We start from the raw sequence: 13768 nt of genomic DNA on the forward strand, positions 1-13768 counted from the left end.
ATCTTATCTTATCCTTATCATAACTTTGCAAAATGACCAATTTTTAATAATAATAAGCTTCTATTATCTTTATGATAAATAAATGTTATTTGATTATTATCCAACTTTTTATTTGCAGTACTAAATCGACTATATTAACTTTCTTTAAAGTTATAAACAAAAAAAAAATTAATTTTAAATAGAAAATTTAAAAAATTTAATTTAAATTAAAAAAAAATAATAAACAATTTTTTTTTGTTATTATTGTGAATAAAATATTTAATAATCTCACTAAGAAAATGAATTTTCGGCAATTTTCAATTTTGCATATTATTGTGAATAAAAAATTTTTAGTTAAATTTTATTTTTAACGATTGGAATTAAAAAATAAATAATATTTGAGAATATTAATTTATTAAAATAATACTGTTACAGTGAATCAATTTGCTATAACAAAGATTGAAAAATTTGAGCAACAGGTATAACTAAAATCTTTTGCTTCTAGAAAATCTTAATTCTAGAATTGTTTTTTTATATTATTTTTATCTTATTAAGTAGTTTTTATCTCTTATAAATACTTTTTTTTCTACATATAAAAAACATACTTAGAATACTGATAATTTTTTATTCACTAAGACAATGGTGTGATGAAATATTAATTATTTATAAAATGTAGGCAATGATATAATCTTTCTTTTTCTTTTAGATTTTGGCTTCATGCTCTTTTTAGTGTCGTAAAAATTTGCAACACTTTTTTTTTTTACAAAAATAATACTTTTTTTTTCCTTTAAAAGAAAATAACAAACTTCATTTGCAAATATTTATTTTTAAAAATATGTTTTTAAAGAATTTGAAGATATTTTTTAAAAATATGTTTTTAAAATATTTCTAAAAAACATATTTAGAAAAAAAAATTATAAAGCAGTTGAAAAATGTACAAATTTTTCTTTAATTCTAGAAATAATAATAAAAAAATGTTATCTAATTATTAATTTAACAAATTTTTTACGTCAAATTAGATGGAAATGTCAAAAAATCACATTTGGAAATTTTGGAAAAAGCACAGAGGGGAAAAATAGGCTCAGAAAAATGTACCGCAATTGTTATAGACTTTAGGACAATATTTCTGGGCAATTATTGAATAGGGCACTTGACTGCCAACTTTGATTTGTCTCTCGTGACTGAATTTATTCCAAACGTGAATTGCTTTTGAATTTTTAATAATCTCCATAGTCTCATTAATATCATTTGTCTCAAAGTATTTTGTCCAATTTTTATAGCCAATTGGATAAAAAGCAGATGGTGGAAAAACCTTGAAACCATTACAACGAACTGGTGTCATATCGCGAGCCTAAAAAATAGAAGATAAAAATTAATTTCTCATTTCTATGAAAATATTTCTAAATATTAATATATTTAGATAAATTTTCGAAACTAAAAAAACGATAAAAATTTATTCTTTCTTTAAATTTCTATCACTTTTTTTCTTAAATCTAATGTTTGAATCAATATTAATATTTTGATATTTTTTCGATATGATAAAAATTTTAATTTATCTCTCTGAATTTCGTATAGAATTATCGAATCAAAAATGAATATTTAGATAATTTTTTAAGGTACAAGAAAAAAAAAATAGTAGGGAAAAATTATTACATATTTTGTATCACAGAGTTTTTGTAGGATTCTTGTTATCACTCCGGGTCCATTATTACCCCAAACATTGCCTTTAAAATTTCTTTTTAAATCCCTCACGCAAGCGTCAGCCACTCTTCTACCTAAATTGTCCATTCCAAATCCAATCACACCTGCTGCAACATCCTCCCAGTCTTCAGCACCAGAAAAATTTTTTAATTTCTCCAGTGATCTGAAAATGCAATTATTTCACTTAGTTATAAATAAAAAAAAAATGGAATAAAATACCTTTTGGTAGAAATTCATAGGGCAATTTATTTTTTCTACTACAACAGGATTGCCACTAAAATTATTGAATTTTATTTTTCTCTGATTTCCAGACAAAATTTTGATTTTTTCCCTCCTGAAGAATTCGAATTCACTTTAAAAATGATTAGGACTCAAAAAAGAAGTTTAATTACATTTATTTATGAATTTCTTTATTTGCAAATTATTCGAAAACATCAATAAGTTATTTTTTAAATAAATAATTAATTATTATTAAAATTTAAATTTTCAAAGACTTTAATTTGAAACCTTTTCAAAATTCAGTTATTCCGAAAAATTTACGCTATAATGCTTTTAATATTCAATTATTATTTCTGAATTTAAACTGAAATTCATTTTTAAATCAATTTTCATTAGAAAATTCTACGAGAATTCAATTATTTAAATACGAAAATAAATTTATTGAATAATTAAGCGTCTCTCAAAATTGAATTCTCATTAAGGATTTAATCAACTAAATTTTAAAATAATTCAATTCTTTTCACGAAAAAAATTCAATTATTTTTAAAAAAATGTAATGAAATTCGTTGCAAGAATTCAATTATTTTCATAAAAGTAATACAATTCTTTACAGGATTTTAATTATTTAAAAAAATTTAATATTATTCGTTGCAAGAATTCAATTATTCAAAAAAATTTAATAAAATTCGTTGTAAAAATTCAATTAATTTCATAAATAATAAAATTCTTCACATGAATTCAATTATTTAATAAAATGTAATAAAATTCGTTGCAAGAATTCAATTATTTTGATAAATAGTACAATTCTACACAGGATTTCAATTATTTAAAAAAAAATGTAAAAAGTTTCGTTGTAAGAATTTTAATTATTTTCATAAATAATAAAATTCTTTATAGGATTTCAATTAATTAAAAAAAAATGTAATGAAAATTCTCTGTTTAAGTAAATTTGTTGAAAAATGTAATTATTTTCAAAAATATTATTAAAATTCTTCGAAAGAATTCAATTATCAAATATTTTAAATATTTTTTGCAAAAGTTCCTTGAGAATTTTCTAATCCATTTGTTTACAATTCAATTTTACAAAATTTCGATTATTCAGACATTCTTCAATTATAATTTATAAATATTAAAAAAAAACTGAAATAATTTAAAAAAAATTCAATTAAATATTTTCAAAAAAAATTAATTCTACAGATGTATTTTCAAAGATTTTAATTTAAAACCTTTTCAAAATTCAATTTTTTTTTGAAAATTGGTTCTATAATATGTTTTTAAATTTTTAAATAATTGAATTTTTTCGACGAATTTTAATAAAATTTTCAACAATAATTATACATTTTTCGAGGAATTCGATTAAAATTAAATTAATTAATTAAATAATTAACCATAATTAAATTCCTAAAAAGAATTTTATTATTTACGAAAATAATTAAATTTCTGTTAAAAATTGTATTGTTTATAAAAATAGTGGTATTATTACTAAGAAATTTATAACAAATTTGTAAATAATTGAATTCCTGTGATATTTTTATTATTTCTGAAAATAATTAAACGTTTGCGTAGAATTAAAAAATTTTTTTTTTTAAATAATTGAATTCTTTTGGAAAATTTTATTACAGTAATAGATATTAATTTTTTTTTTTATTTTTGGACATAATTAAATTTCTGCGAAGAATTGTATTACTTTTGAAAATAGTTGAATTTCTCCAATCATTTGTAACTTCTCTAAAATTCAGTTTTTTTTAGTGTTTTTAACTAAAAGTTTTCTTTAAATTCATTATTTTTAATAATTAATTAAATATGTATATTAAGAAACTTAACTAATTTCATAACATTTTGAATTATCAAAATTTTTCATAAATTGAAGTTCATCTATTTATGAAAATTGTAATCGTAATTCTTTTAAAATTCAATTAATTTGAAATGTTTAAGTATAATTATTTAGTAAATAATTTATAAGCAATAATTTTATGATAGTTTTTTTAAGAATTAAGTTATTTAAATAGAAATTATTGTCAGAAATAGAAAAAATCAAAGGTTTTGTATTAGAATTCGTGGTGTAATTTCATCGTTTATGGGACAAACAAAAAAGACACGAAAAGTCAGAATTTTCTTATAAATTCTAAAATTTAATTTTTTTTTCACTACTTTTAATAAAAATCTCTGACTTTTTCCTGATTTTCCTGACCAATTCTACTATCCCTGACTTCTCCCTGACCCTGTAGGAATTTTTAGTAATTTAACTTTATACCTAGATTCGTAATGTATAGTAAAAGTTACTCCGAAAATAGTAAATATTGTTAAAAAGCGTAAAAATTTTAAAAAAGTGTAGAATAATAAACTAAAAGTTGCTCTATTCTTTATTTTACTATTTTTACTATTTTCAATTTATTAAGGAATTTTTAAAAATCGAGTATAAAATATAATTAGCAAATTTTAATAAAATTTACTTCAAAAAATTTAATAAAAACTTTACTAAGCTCATAGTAACTTTTTGATGAATTTAGTATAATTTGTTTTGTAGGTAGAGTAAAATTTACTCCGAAAATAGTAAAAATTGTTAAAAAAAGAACAAAAACTAAAATAAAATTTATTTTATTTATTATTTTTATTATGTTCGGTTTTTAGGGAATTTTTACCAATTTTACTGTATGCCTAGAGCCGTAATAAATTTTAGTAAAATTTACTTTGAACGTATAGTCAAAAATCTATTTCGAGAATAATAAAAATTACATATTTTTTACTATTTAAGGAATAAATATCACTAGTCGTTTGAAGTAAATCATTCCAAGATTTATAAAATTACTATATACATCAGAGTAAATTTTACTCCAAGTGCGATGTAAGAATTGCAAAATTTATTCACTTTAAAGCAAAAATATTTAAAAAGGCGCTAAAAAGTATAGTAAAAGATATACTTTTTACTGCCTCCTTTTTTGTTGAAAAAAAAAGTTTATTATAATATGAATTTTATTACGTTGTTACAACGACGTCCAGATCCAAATAAATGCCACCGTACTTCCATAATGTGAGATATCGCAAAATATCAGACATGTGACTTTTTGGCCAACGGCTTGTTCTCAAAATACCACTGTCATACCATTCCTCCAATGGCGTATGTTTCACGTAATTATTCATATAAAGGCGTCGAATTTTGATATTCTCATAGCTCAATAATTGTCTTATTAATTGTTTCGATGATTCGGATATTTTTGATGGACTCATAAATAATAGGTAGACTGTCATTTTTCCATTCATTCTTGCTGCCGATTCAACAGCACACGCTTGTCTTGCATTTAATGTTAATTCATCATTATCAAAGCACGAAGTTTCGTGAAAAAATATATTATTTCCAAATTTCGGTCTATCACTATCTAAAATCAGAATAAAAAAAAGTATTGTGATTACAAATCTCTAAAAAAAAAAGTGCTTTCACATTTGACAGGAATTTAAATGAAATAGCTAAAATATACACTCTGTAGATGAAAATTAATTTATTAGTTATTAATTAATTTCATTATTTTAACTATTTAATTATTTTTAATATTTAATTCGATTTAATATAAAAAGTGCACACTGAATTATTGAAATTAACGTTATATAGTTTCAATTGGTTATTGAAGCTACATTTAATAAAAAACAGGGTTGCCAAAAAAAAATTTAGATTTTTCACTTAAGAATTCAATTATTTAAAAAAATGTAAAAAAAATTCGTTGTAAGAATTGAATTATTTTTATAAATAATTAAAGTTTTCATAGGATTTCAATTATTTTTAATACAATTTTAAATATAAATTCCTCGAAAAATGTAATTATTTACTACAATTTTTTGCAAGAATTCAATTACATTTCACAAATAATGAAATTCTTTACAGGATTTCAATTATTTAAAAAAAAATTAATATAATTCGTTGCAAGAATTCAATTATTTTCATAAATAATAAAATTCTTCACATGAATTTAATTATTAAATAAAATGCAACAAAATTCGTTGTAAAAATTCAATTCTTTTCAAAAATAATAAAATTCTTCACATGAATTCAATTATTTAAAAAATGTAACAATATTCGTTGTATGAATTCAATTATTTTTTTAAATAATAAAATTTTTCATTGGATTTCAGTTATTTTTATTACAATTTAAAATAAATTCTTCGAAAAATGTAATATTATTAACTAAAATTTTTTGCAAGAATTCAATTATTTTTATAAATAATACAATTCTATACAGGATTTCAATTATTTAAAAAAATTAATATAATTCGTTGCAAGAATTCAATTATTTTCATAAATAATAAAATTCTTCACATGAATTCAATTATTTAAAAAAATGGAGCAAAATTCATTGCAAGAATTTATTTATTTTCATAAATAATAAAATTCTTCACATGAATTCAATTATTTAAAAAAATGCAACAAAATTCGTTGTAAGAATTCAATTATTTTCATAAAGAATAAAAGTTTTCATAAGATTTCAATTATTTTTAATACAATTTTAAATATAAATTCCTCGAAAAATGTAATTATTTACTAAAATTTTTTGCAATAATTAAATTACATTTCACTTTTAATGATATTCTTCGTTAAAATTCAAATATTTTCAAAATCTATTATTTTAACAAAACTTCTTAAAAGAATTCAATTATTTAAAAAGATGTAATAAAAATTCGTTGTAAGAATTCAATTACTTTCATAAATAATAAAATTTTCCATAGGATTTTAATTATTTTTAATACAATTTTAAGTGAATTTTCAAAAAATGTAATTATTTTTGAAAATATTTCTAAAATTCTTCAAAAGAATTCAATTATCAATTATTTTTAATACTTTTTGCAAAAGTTCTTTGAGAATTTTCAAATCTATTTGTTTACAATTCAATTTTACAAAATTTCGATTATTCAGACATTCTTCAATTATAAATATTTATAGAAAAAAACTTCAAATAATTTTTAAAAAAATTTATTAATTAAACTTTCTCAAATAAATTAATTTCACAGAATTGTTACTTAAAAATATAATAAATTAAAATTTTCAAATATTTTAATTTAAAACCTTTTCAAAATTCAGTTATTTTTAAAGCTTTATGCTATAATATTTTAAAATTATTTTTAAATAATTGAATTCTTTCGAAGAATTTTCATACCATTTTTGAAAATAATTAGGTACATTTTTCGAGGAATTCAACTAAAATTGTATTTAAAATAATTGAAATTCTATAATGAGTTTTATTTCTCATGAAAATAATTGAATCTCTGTAAAAAAAATTTTATTATTTATGCACATAATTGAATTATTGCGAAGAAGTTTATAAAAAAATTGTAAATAATTGAATTCCTGTGAAATTTTTATTATTTATAAAAATAACTTAATGTTTGCTTAGAATCTCATTAATACTTTTTGTTTTAATAATTGAATTTTTTTGAAAAATTTGATTAAAATAGTAGATATTGAAAATCATTGAATTGAGGAAAATGTTTGAAAATCATTGAATTTTGGAGAAGAATTTTATTATTTTTAAAAATAATTGAAATTTTGACGATAATTTAAAATTTTTTTAAAAAAATTTTATTGAATTTTTGCAATTATTTGTAACTTTTTCAAAATTAAATTTTTTCCAGTACTTTAATAAAAATTTCTGAGTTTTCCCTGATTTCCAATACCTGTGGCAACTCTGTAAAATATATTAATTATTGAATTTACTTTTTGATTTAATTATGAATTTATTGTTAAAGTTGAAATTAGTTTCAATTATTAATTATATTAAAGTTACAATTATTTAAAATTATCAATTACTGGAGCTACTATTAAAATCAATTATGAATTATTCAAAATAAAATTAGTTACAATTTTTAATTATTAAGCTACTATTGGATTCAATTTTGGTTATTATAAATTAAAAATAATTTTAAAAAAATATTTAAAAATAATTTTAAATATTAGTTTTATTGAAGTTAAAATCATCTTAGTTATTTATTATATTTTCTTAGTTATTTTTTGATTTAATTATGATTTAACAGAAGGTAAAATTAATTTTAATTATTAATTAATGAAACAAAAAAAAGTACATTCAGTTAATGCAGTATCTTCTGTTTGTTTTCTATTATAGCTTCAATGAAATAATTGAAGACGCATCATTTAATCTAAATTATGAATAATTAAAACTATTATTATTTTCAATTACCAATAATTGAAGCTATAACTATTTTCAATATCAACAATTGAAGGCACAATTCTTTGGATTTATTTTATTGCGACCATAAATCGAATAGTAATTAATATTCTAAATATGAACTGCTTGTTGCAAATACAATAATTAAAAATTTTTCCTCATTACTTTGAATTTTCATTCTTTGAAATTAATTTTAATATTACTGAAGCTAATTTTCATTTAGTCACATTTGTTAATTGTTCAAGCTATTATTATTATAATATTATTCATGATCTACTAAAGTTAAATAAATTATAGTTATTATATAATATATAGAAAAAACAATTTAAAAAAATAAAAAGAAATATACTTTAGAATGAAAATTTTAAAAAAGATAAAAGAACTATTAAAGAACAATAAGAGGAAAAATAGTTAAAAATTGTTTGAAATACAATCCTTCCTCTATGAGGAAGCAAAAATAATAATACTAACGATAATACTATACATAAAAATACTAATTAAAAAAATTTTTTTTTTAAATTTGTTATTATAAAATTTAATTATTTTTTTTTTAAATTTGTTATTCTAATTGAAAAAACCTTTTGTTGCATCAAATTCCTGAAGTCCATTAGCATCGGACGTTTTAATATAACATGATATGTCACGTTCTTTACTGCTACTCATAAGGGGTACAATTATTTGAGTAAAATCACCATCATTAGTTATTACTAATATGAATAAAATAACAGCGCATATAAAACCCAGTAGTAGTCTTTTCTTCATGTTTTCTCTCATAATTATATTGAATCCAAATATTGAATTTATATTTATATCCACTAATATCTGAACTGAAATTAAAGAGTATTATATACATATTATTATTATATTACATTATATTATTATATTACATATTATTATTATATTACATATTATTATTATTACATGGTATTATTATTATTATAAGAGTATTACAGAGTACAATAAGAATTAGAATAAATCATAATAAGAAAATTATATTTTGGTCGAAAAGCAAAGCACAAAGTTTAGTTGTAAATTTAGAAATAGATTGTGAAAAAAAATATAATATAATAATAAAAAAGAATTTCCTATATTTTTACCTGTTTTTTTTTATATTGTTCTATTTGCAGCTTTCTATCCGTTATCTTTCTACAACATTAAATTCCACTTTATCATTGTAATTATTGTTTACAAAATTCTTTTTTTGCACAATATTATTTACAATCGTGTTCCATTTTTTTTGGTATTCTTTGGCTATATTCCTACATTTAATTATACAAGTGGTCCACAAAATTAAATTGTATGATAAAAAAGTATAGTATATAAAATTTTCAAATTTTTTTTTTGTTCCTTCTTTCTTTTTTTGTAGAAAAGAAAATGAATTTTTTCTTCTTTTTTTTTTTTTACATTTTTTATCACAATATTTGATCAATTATTGTTGGGGCAGGAAGGTCAATTTTTAATTCTCGTAACATCACTCAGGGAATAATTTTTTTCCTTATTCTTTGTTTCTTTATAAATTTTTGTAGATTTTTATAATTGATAATAATTTGGATCTTCTCTTTTTCTTGCGATGTAATTTTTACAAAAGTTTGGTGTCTACTGATATTTTATTTCTGAGGGGAATTTTTATCTCCTCACTCTGCAAACTGAAAGATGATAAGATATGAAATAGATTAGATTTTTTTTTTTTAAATAAAATTTTGTTATATTTAAATAATTGGGTACTTAATTATTATAATAATTATTATCAATTAATTGTTATAAATAATAAAATATTATTATAAAAATAAATTTTGGTGCATAAAATATTATTTTAATATTTTGATTTCATTAATTTTATTAATTTTTAAGAAAAATAATTGATATTTTAATATACATTATATTGATATTATATTAATTAACTATGAATTTGATTTTAAAAAATTTTGTGCACCTCGATTTTTCCAAACATAAAAGTTAATTATTTTTCTTGTTAGAAAAGTTCTTGAAATATTTTATGACTTCCTGCATATTGTTAGAATGTGAAATAAATTAGAAACAAGTTTTTGAAATTGAAAATTAATTTTAAACTTAAATTGACAGGCTGGAAACAATATAACAAGTGCTGCGCTTGGTTGTAGGGGATAAAATACCAGCCGCCAGGTAGCACTGGTATTATCCCCTACAAGAGAGCTTAAAATTAATTTTTTGTCACGTAAGATTCCCTTCACCGTGGAGCGTCACTTGTAATGTGTTTTCTAATTTTAATTAATTATATTTATTATATTTATCTTTTATTATTATATTTATATTATATTAATTTTTTTTTCTAATTAAACATTTTTTTTTTGTTAACTATAAATTATATAAAAATATTTTTATAAATGTGAAAAAAGTGTTATAAAATAGTTTTTTATAACAATTTTTGTTTTATATTTTTTCTTTTCTTTGTACGTAAATAATAAGCATTTGAAATAATAAATCTATGTCAGTATTTTCTATTTGAAATAATAATTTTTTGTTTATTCTAGGAATCTTTACCTATTATGTAACAAATGCAAATATACGCTTATGAGTAAAGGAAAACTTTTTTTACAAAAATATAATCTATAACTGTTTAAATGTTTTATGCACTGTAATAATTTTATTGTAATAAAAATGTGATATTAATTATTATTGCAATAATTCTTTTTTTATAATATTTATTCGGACCTTAAAAACAATAAATTATTGTCAGATAAATAAAAATAAACATTGTAAATTTTTTAAAAAAGTTTACTTTTTTATTTTAATAAAAGCATATGAATAAATAAGAATGTAATATAATGTAAATTAATAAAATTAATAATAATTTTGAATAGAATTTTTGTTATTGTTTTTAAAACTATGTTTTGTTCTACATTTATAATAAAAATTATTTTTAAAAAATCAATTAGGGAAGAAAAAGTTAATAAAAATGAAATTAAGAAATAAGAATTTATGAATTAATTAAGGAATTAATTAATAAAAATATTTTTTTTTTTGCTTACTGCGCAATAATTTTTATCCATTGTGTTATTGTTTCAAAAAATACACATTTTGACATTAAAATGAGAAGAAATTGAAAACATTTTCATTAGTTAATTAGTCAAAAGACTGTCAAATAGAAAAAAAAATGTCAATTTGAGAATTATTTTCTTCTTGTAAAAATAGTATTTTAGAATTGAAAATATAAACTTGGTTATGTATGTTTCATCTTAAAATAACTGTTCTCACTATATTTACACCAATTCCAACCAGTCAATGATTCACAATAATTTTTATTGAACATTGGAAGGTCATTTTTTATAAAACAGTTGTAGTTTCTTTCTTCGTAAACTAAATCATTGCAAGAATACACTTGTGTGTCTAACAGAACGTACACTCGCGTTCACATTGAATCTTTTTTACAATGGCGTAGTTAGGGAGGGTAGCGAATTTCCCCCTCCACTTTCATCATCATCCCCCATTTAATGTGCTTTACAAAAATACAATAGGTATATATACTAAAACCGGATCGATAAGTGCATTCAGTTTCTCTTCTCTATTGAAGAATATCATTGAAAAAAAAAGAATAGAAATAGAGAATTCTATTTGTTTTCTAAACAACATAAAATATGCGGTTTAAAAAAATGTTTACCGGAAAGGAACAATTAGCAAAGATTTGTTTAACCAAATTTTACTTTAAAATTAAACACTTTATAATTATATTATAAATATTATAAATATTTATAATTATAACTTTATAATTATTTGAAAATTGCGATAAAAATTAAATTAGTGAATATTAATTGCGATATTAATAAAATTTATTTTTTATTAAAAATTTTACTTTTGTGATGAATGAGAAAATTTAAATAAATAAAAAGAGGAAAATATTTTTATTTTAATGAAAAAGTAGACGATTTATAGTTACAATCCTGATAATTATCAGTGCAAGTATGCTCATGCGCTTCATTCGGGGTATATTTCCACTTTTGTTAATTATGAATTTTAGAATAGTCATCGAATTGTAGGTGAATAATGTACTTTTAATTTCAAATGCAATAAAGCAAGGTTAAAAATGTAATTTTCGAGTTTGGAGTAAAATTATTGGCAAAAAGAAAAATATTTAATTAACTTGTGGAAAACAAATTTTACATATTTGTTTTTATTACTTTTCTTAATTTAATTTAAAAAAAAAGAATTACATCGAAAATTTGCATAGAATAAAAAAAATTATGATTAATAAATTAAACAAATACCTAGACCCATTTTGTTTATTAAAAAATTTCCTTTGACTGATCTAAATTATGCGAATTCTTCTCCTTTTTATTTATAAAAAATAGAAAATTGTTAATTGATTGAAAAATTATTATTAAAAAATAGAAATTAAATGACCAATTAAAATTTTTTATTTCTCAATAACAATATTGTTCAGAAACTAATTTTTTTATTTTGGGAAAAATTACAAATTCCCGTCTCTCAATTTTTTTGGATAGAAAATTATTCTCAATTTTCATAAGGAAATAATTAGCATAACATTTCTATTTCTTAATTACAATTATTTTAATAAACTGCAAAGTTTCTTATTTCTTATTTCTTAAAAATAAAGGAAAAAAATGTTTATAAATTCTATTTGTCAATTAAAAATTTTAATTGAAAATGAAATTGAAAATTTTTGAATTTTTAGAAAATAAAGAAAAAAATTTTACTTATATAAAAAATGTTCTGTTACATTCATTTATGAATTTCTTTAATTTTATAAAATTATTCGAAAACATCAATAACTTCTTTTTTAAATAAATATTTAATTATTATTATTTTTTCATAGGCGAATTAAGCTTTTCAAAAATTTTAAATTCAAACCTTTTTGAAATTAAATAACTTATAATAATTAAAGATGATCGAGTGATAAAAATATTATTTTATATTATAAGAATATTGTTATACTGAGTTCTTCAAAATTATTTTCATATTCAATTATTATTATCTAAAATTTAAATTAAAATTCATTTTTAAATAAATTTTTATCAGAAAATTCTACGAGAATTCAATTATTTAAATATATTATTTATAAAAATAATTGAATTCCTATAAAAAATTTTTATTATTTATAAAACTAATTGAATTCTTATAAAATATTTGTATTATTTATGAAAATAATTGAATTTCTATAAAAATTTTTTATTATTTATGAAAATAATTGAATTCTTATAAAAAATTTTTATTATTTATAAAAATAATTGAATTTTTATAAAAATTTTTTATTATTTATGAAAATAATTGAATTTCTATAAAAATTTTTTATTATTTATGAAAATAATTGAATTCCTATAAAAAATTTTTATTATTTATGAAAATAATTGAATTCTTATAACAAATTTTTATTATTTATGAAAATAATTGAATTCCTATAAAACTTTTTTATTATTTATGATAATAATTGAATTCCTATATAATTTTTTTATTATTCATGAAAATAATTGAATTCTTATAAAAATTTTTTATTATTCATAATAATAATTGAATTCTTATAAAGAATTTGTAAATAATTAAATTCCTATGAAATTTTTATTTATTTATTCAATCGTATTATTTATGAAAATAATTAAATATTTGCGTACAAGTTTTGTAAATTTTTTTAAAAATAATTTTGAATTCTTTTGGGTAATTTTATTAAAATTGTAGACATATTGAAAATCAATTAAAATGAGGAAATT

The 13768-nt window shown here is 19.1% G+C and overlaps 1 protein-coding gene across 2 annotated transcripts; it reads right to left on the reverse strand.

The window, feature by feature from the left end:
* Nucleotides 1-1008: 1008 nt before the first annotated feature.
* On the reverse strand, nucleotides 1009-11485 carry LOC122507282 (lactosylceramide 4-alpha-galactosyltransferase-like). 2 transcript variants are annotated; one of them, XM_043619901.1, is made up of 6 exons: nucleotides 11304-11485; nucleotides 9167-9715; nucleotides 8648-8896; nucleotides 4880-5276; nucleotides 1633-1843; nucleotides 1009-1330 (listed from the first exon to the last, which is right to left on the reverse strand). In XM_043619901.1, the coding sequence occupies exons 3-6, from the start codon at nucleotides 8841-8843 to the stop codon at nucleotides 1061-1063; spliced, it is 1074 nt and encodes a 357-aa protein (XP_043475836.1). In that variant the 5' UTR covers nucleotides 8844-8896; nucleotides 9167-9715; nucleotides 11304-11485; the 3' UTR covers nucleotides 1009-1060. The 2 variants fall into 2 exon arrangements, with proteins under 2 accessions (XP_043475836.1, XP_043475828.1); XM_043619893.1 differs by having other exon boundaries at nucleotides 11078-11485.
* Between the last annotated feature and the right edge of the window lie 2283 nt (nucleotides 11486-13768).

The sequence above is a fragment of the Leptopilina heterotoma genome, unplaced genomic scaffold (assembly GCF_015476425.1).
Source record: "Leptopilina heterotoma isolate Lh14 unplaced genomic scaffold, ASM1547642v1 Lhet_114, whole genome shotgun sequence".
Lineage (NCBI taxonomy): Eukaryota > Metazoa > Arthropoda > Insecta > Hymenoptera > Figitidae > Leptopilina > Leptopilina heterotoma.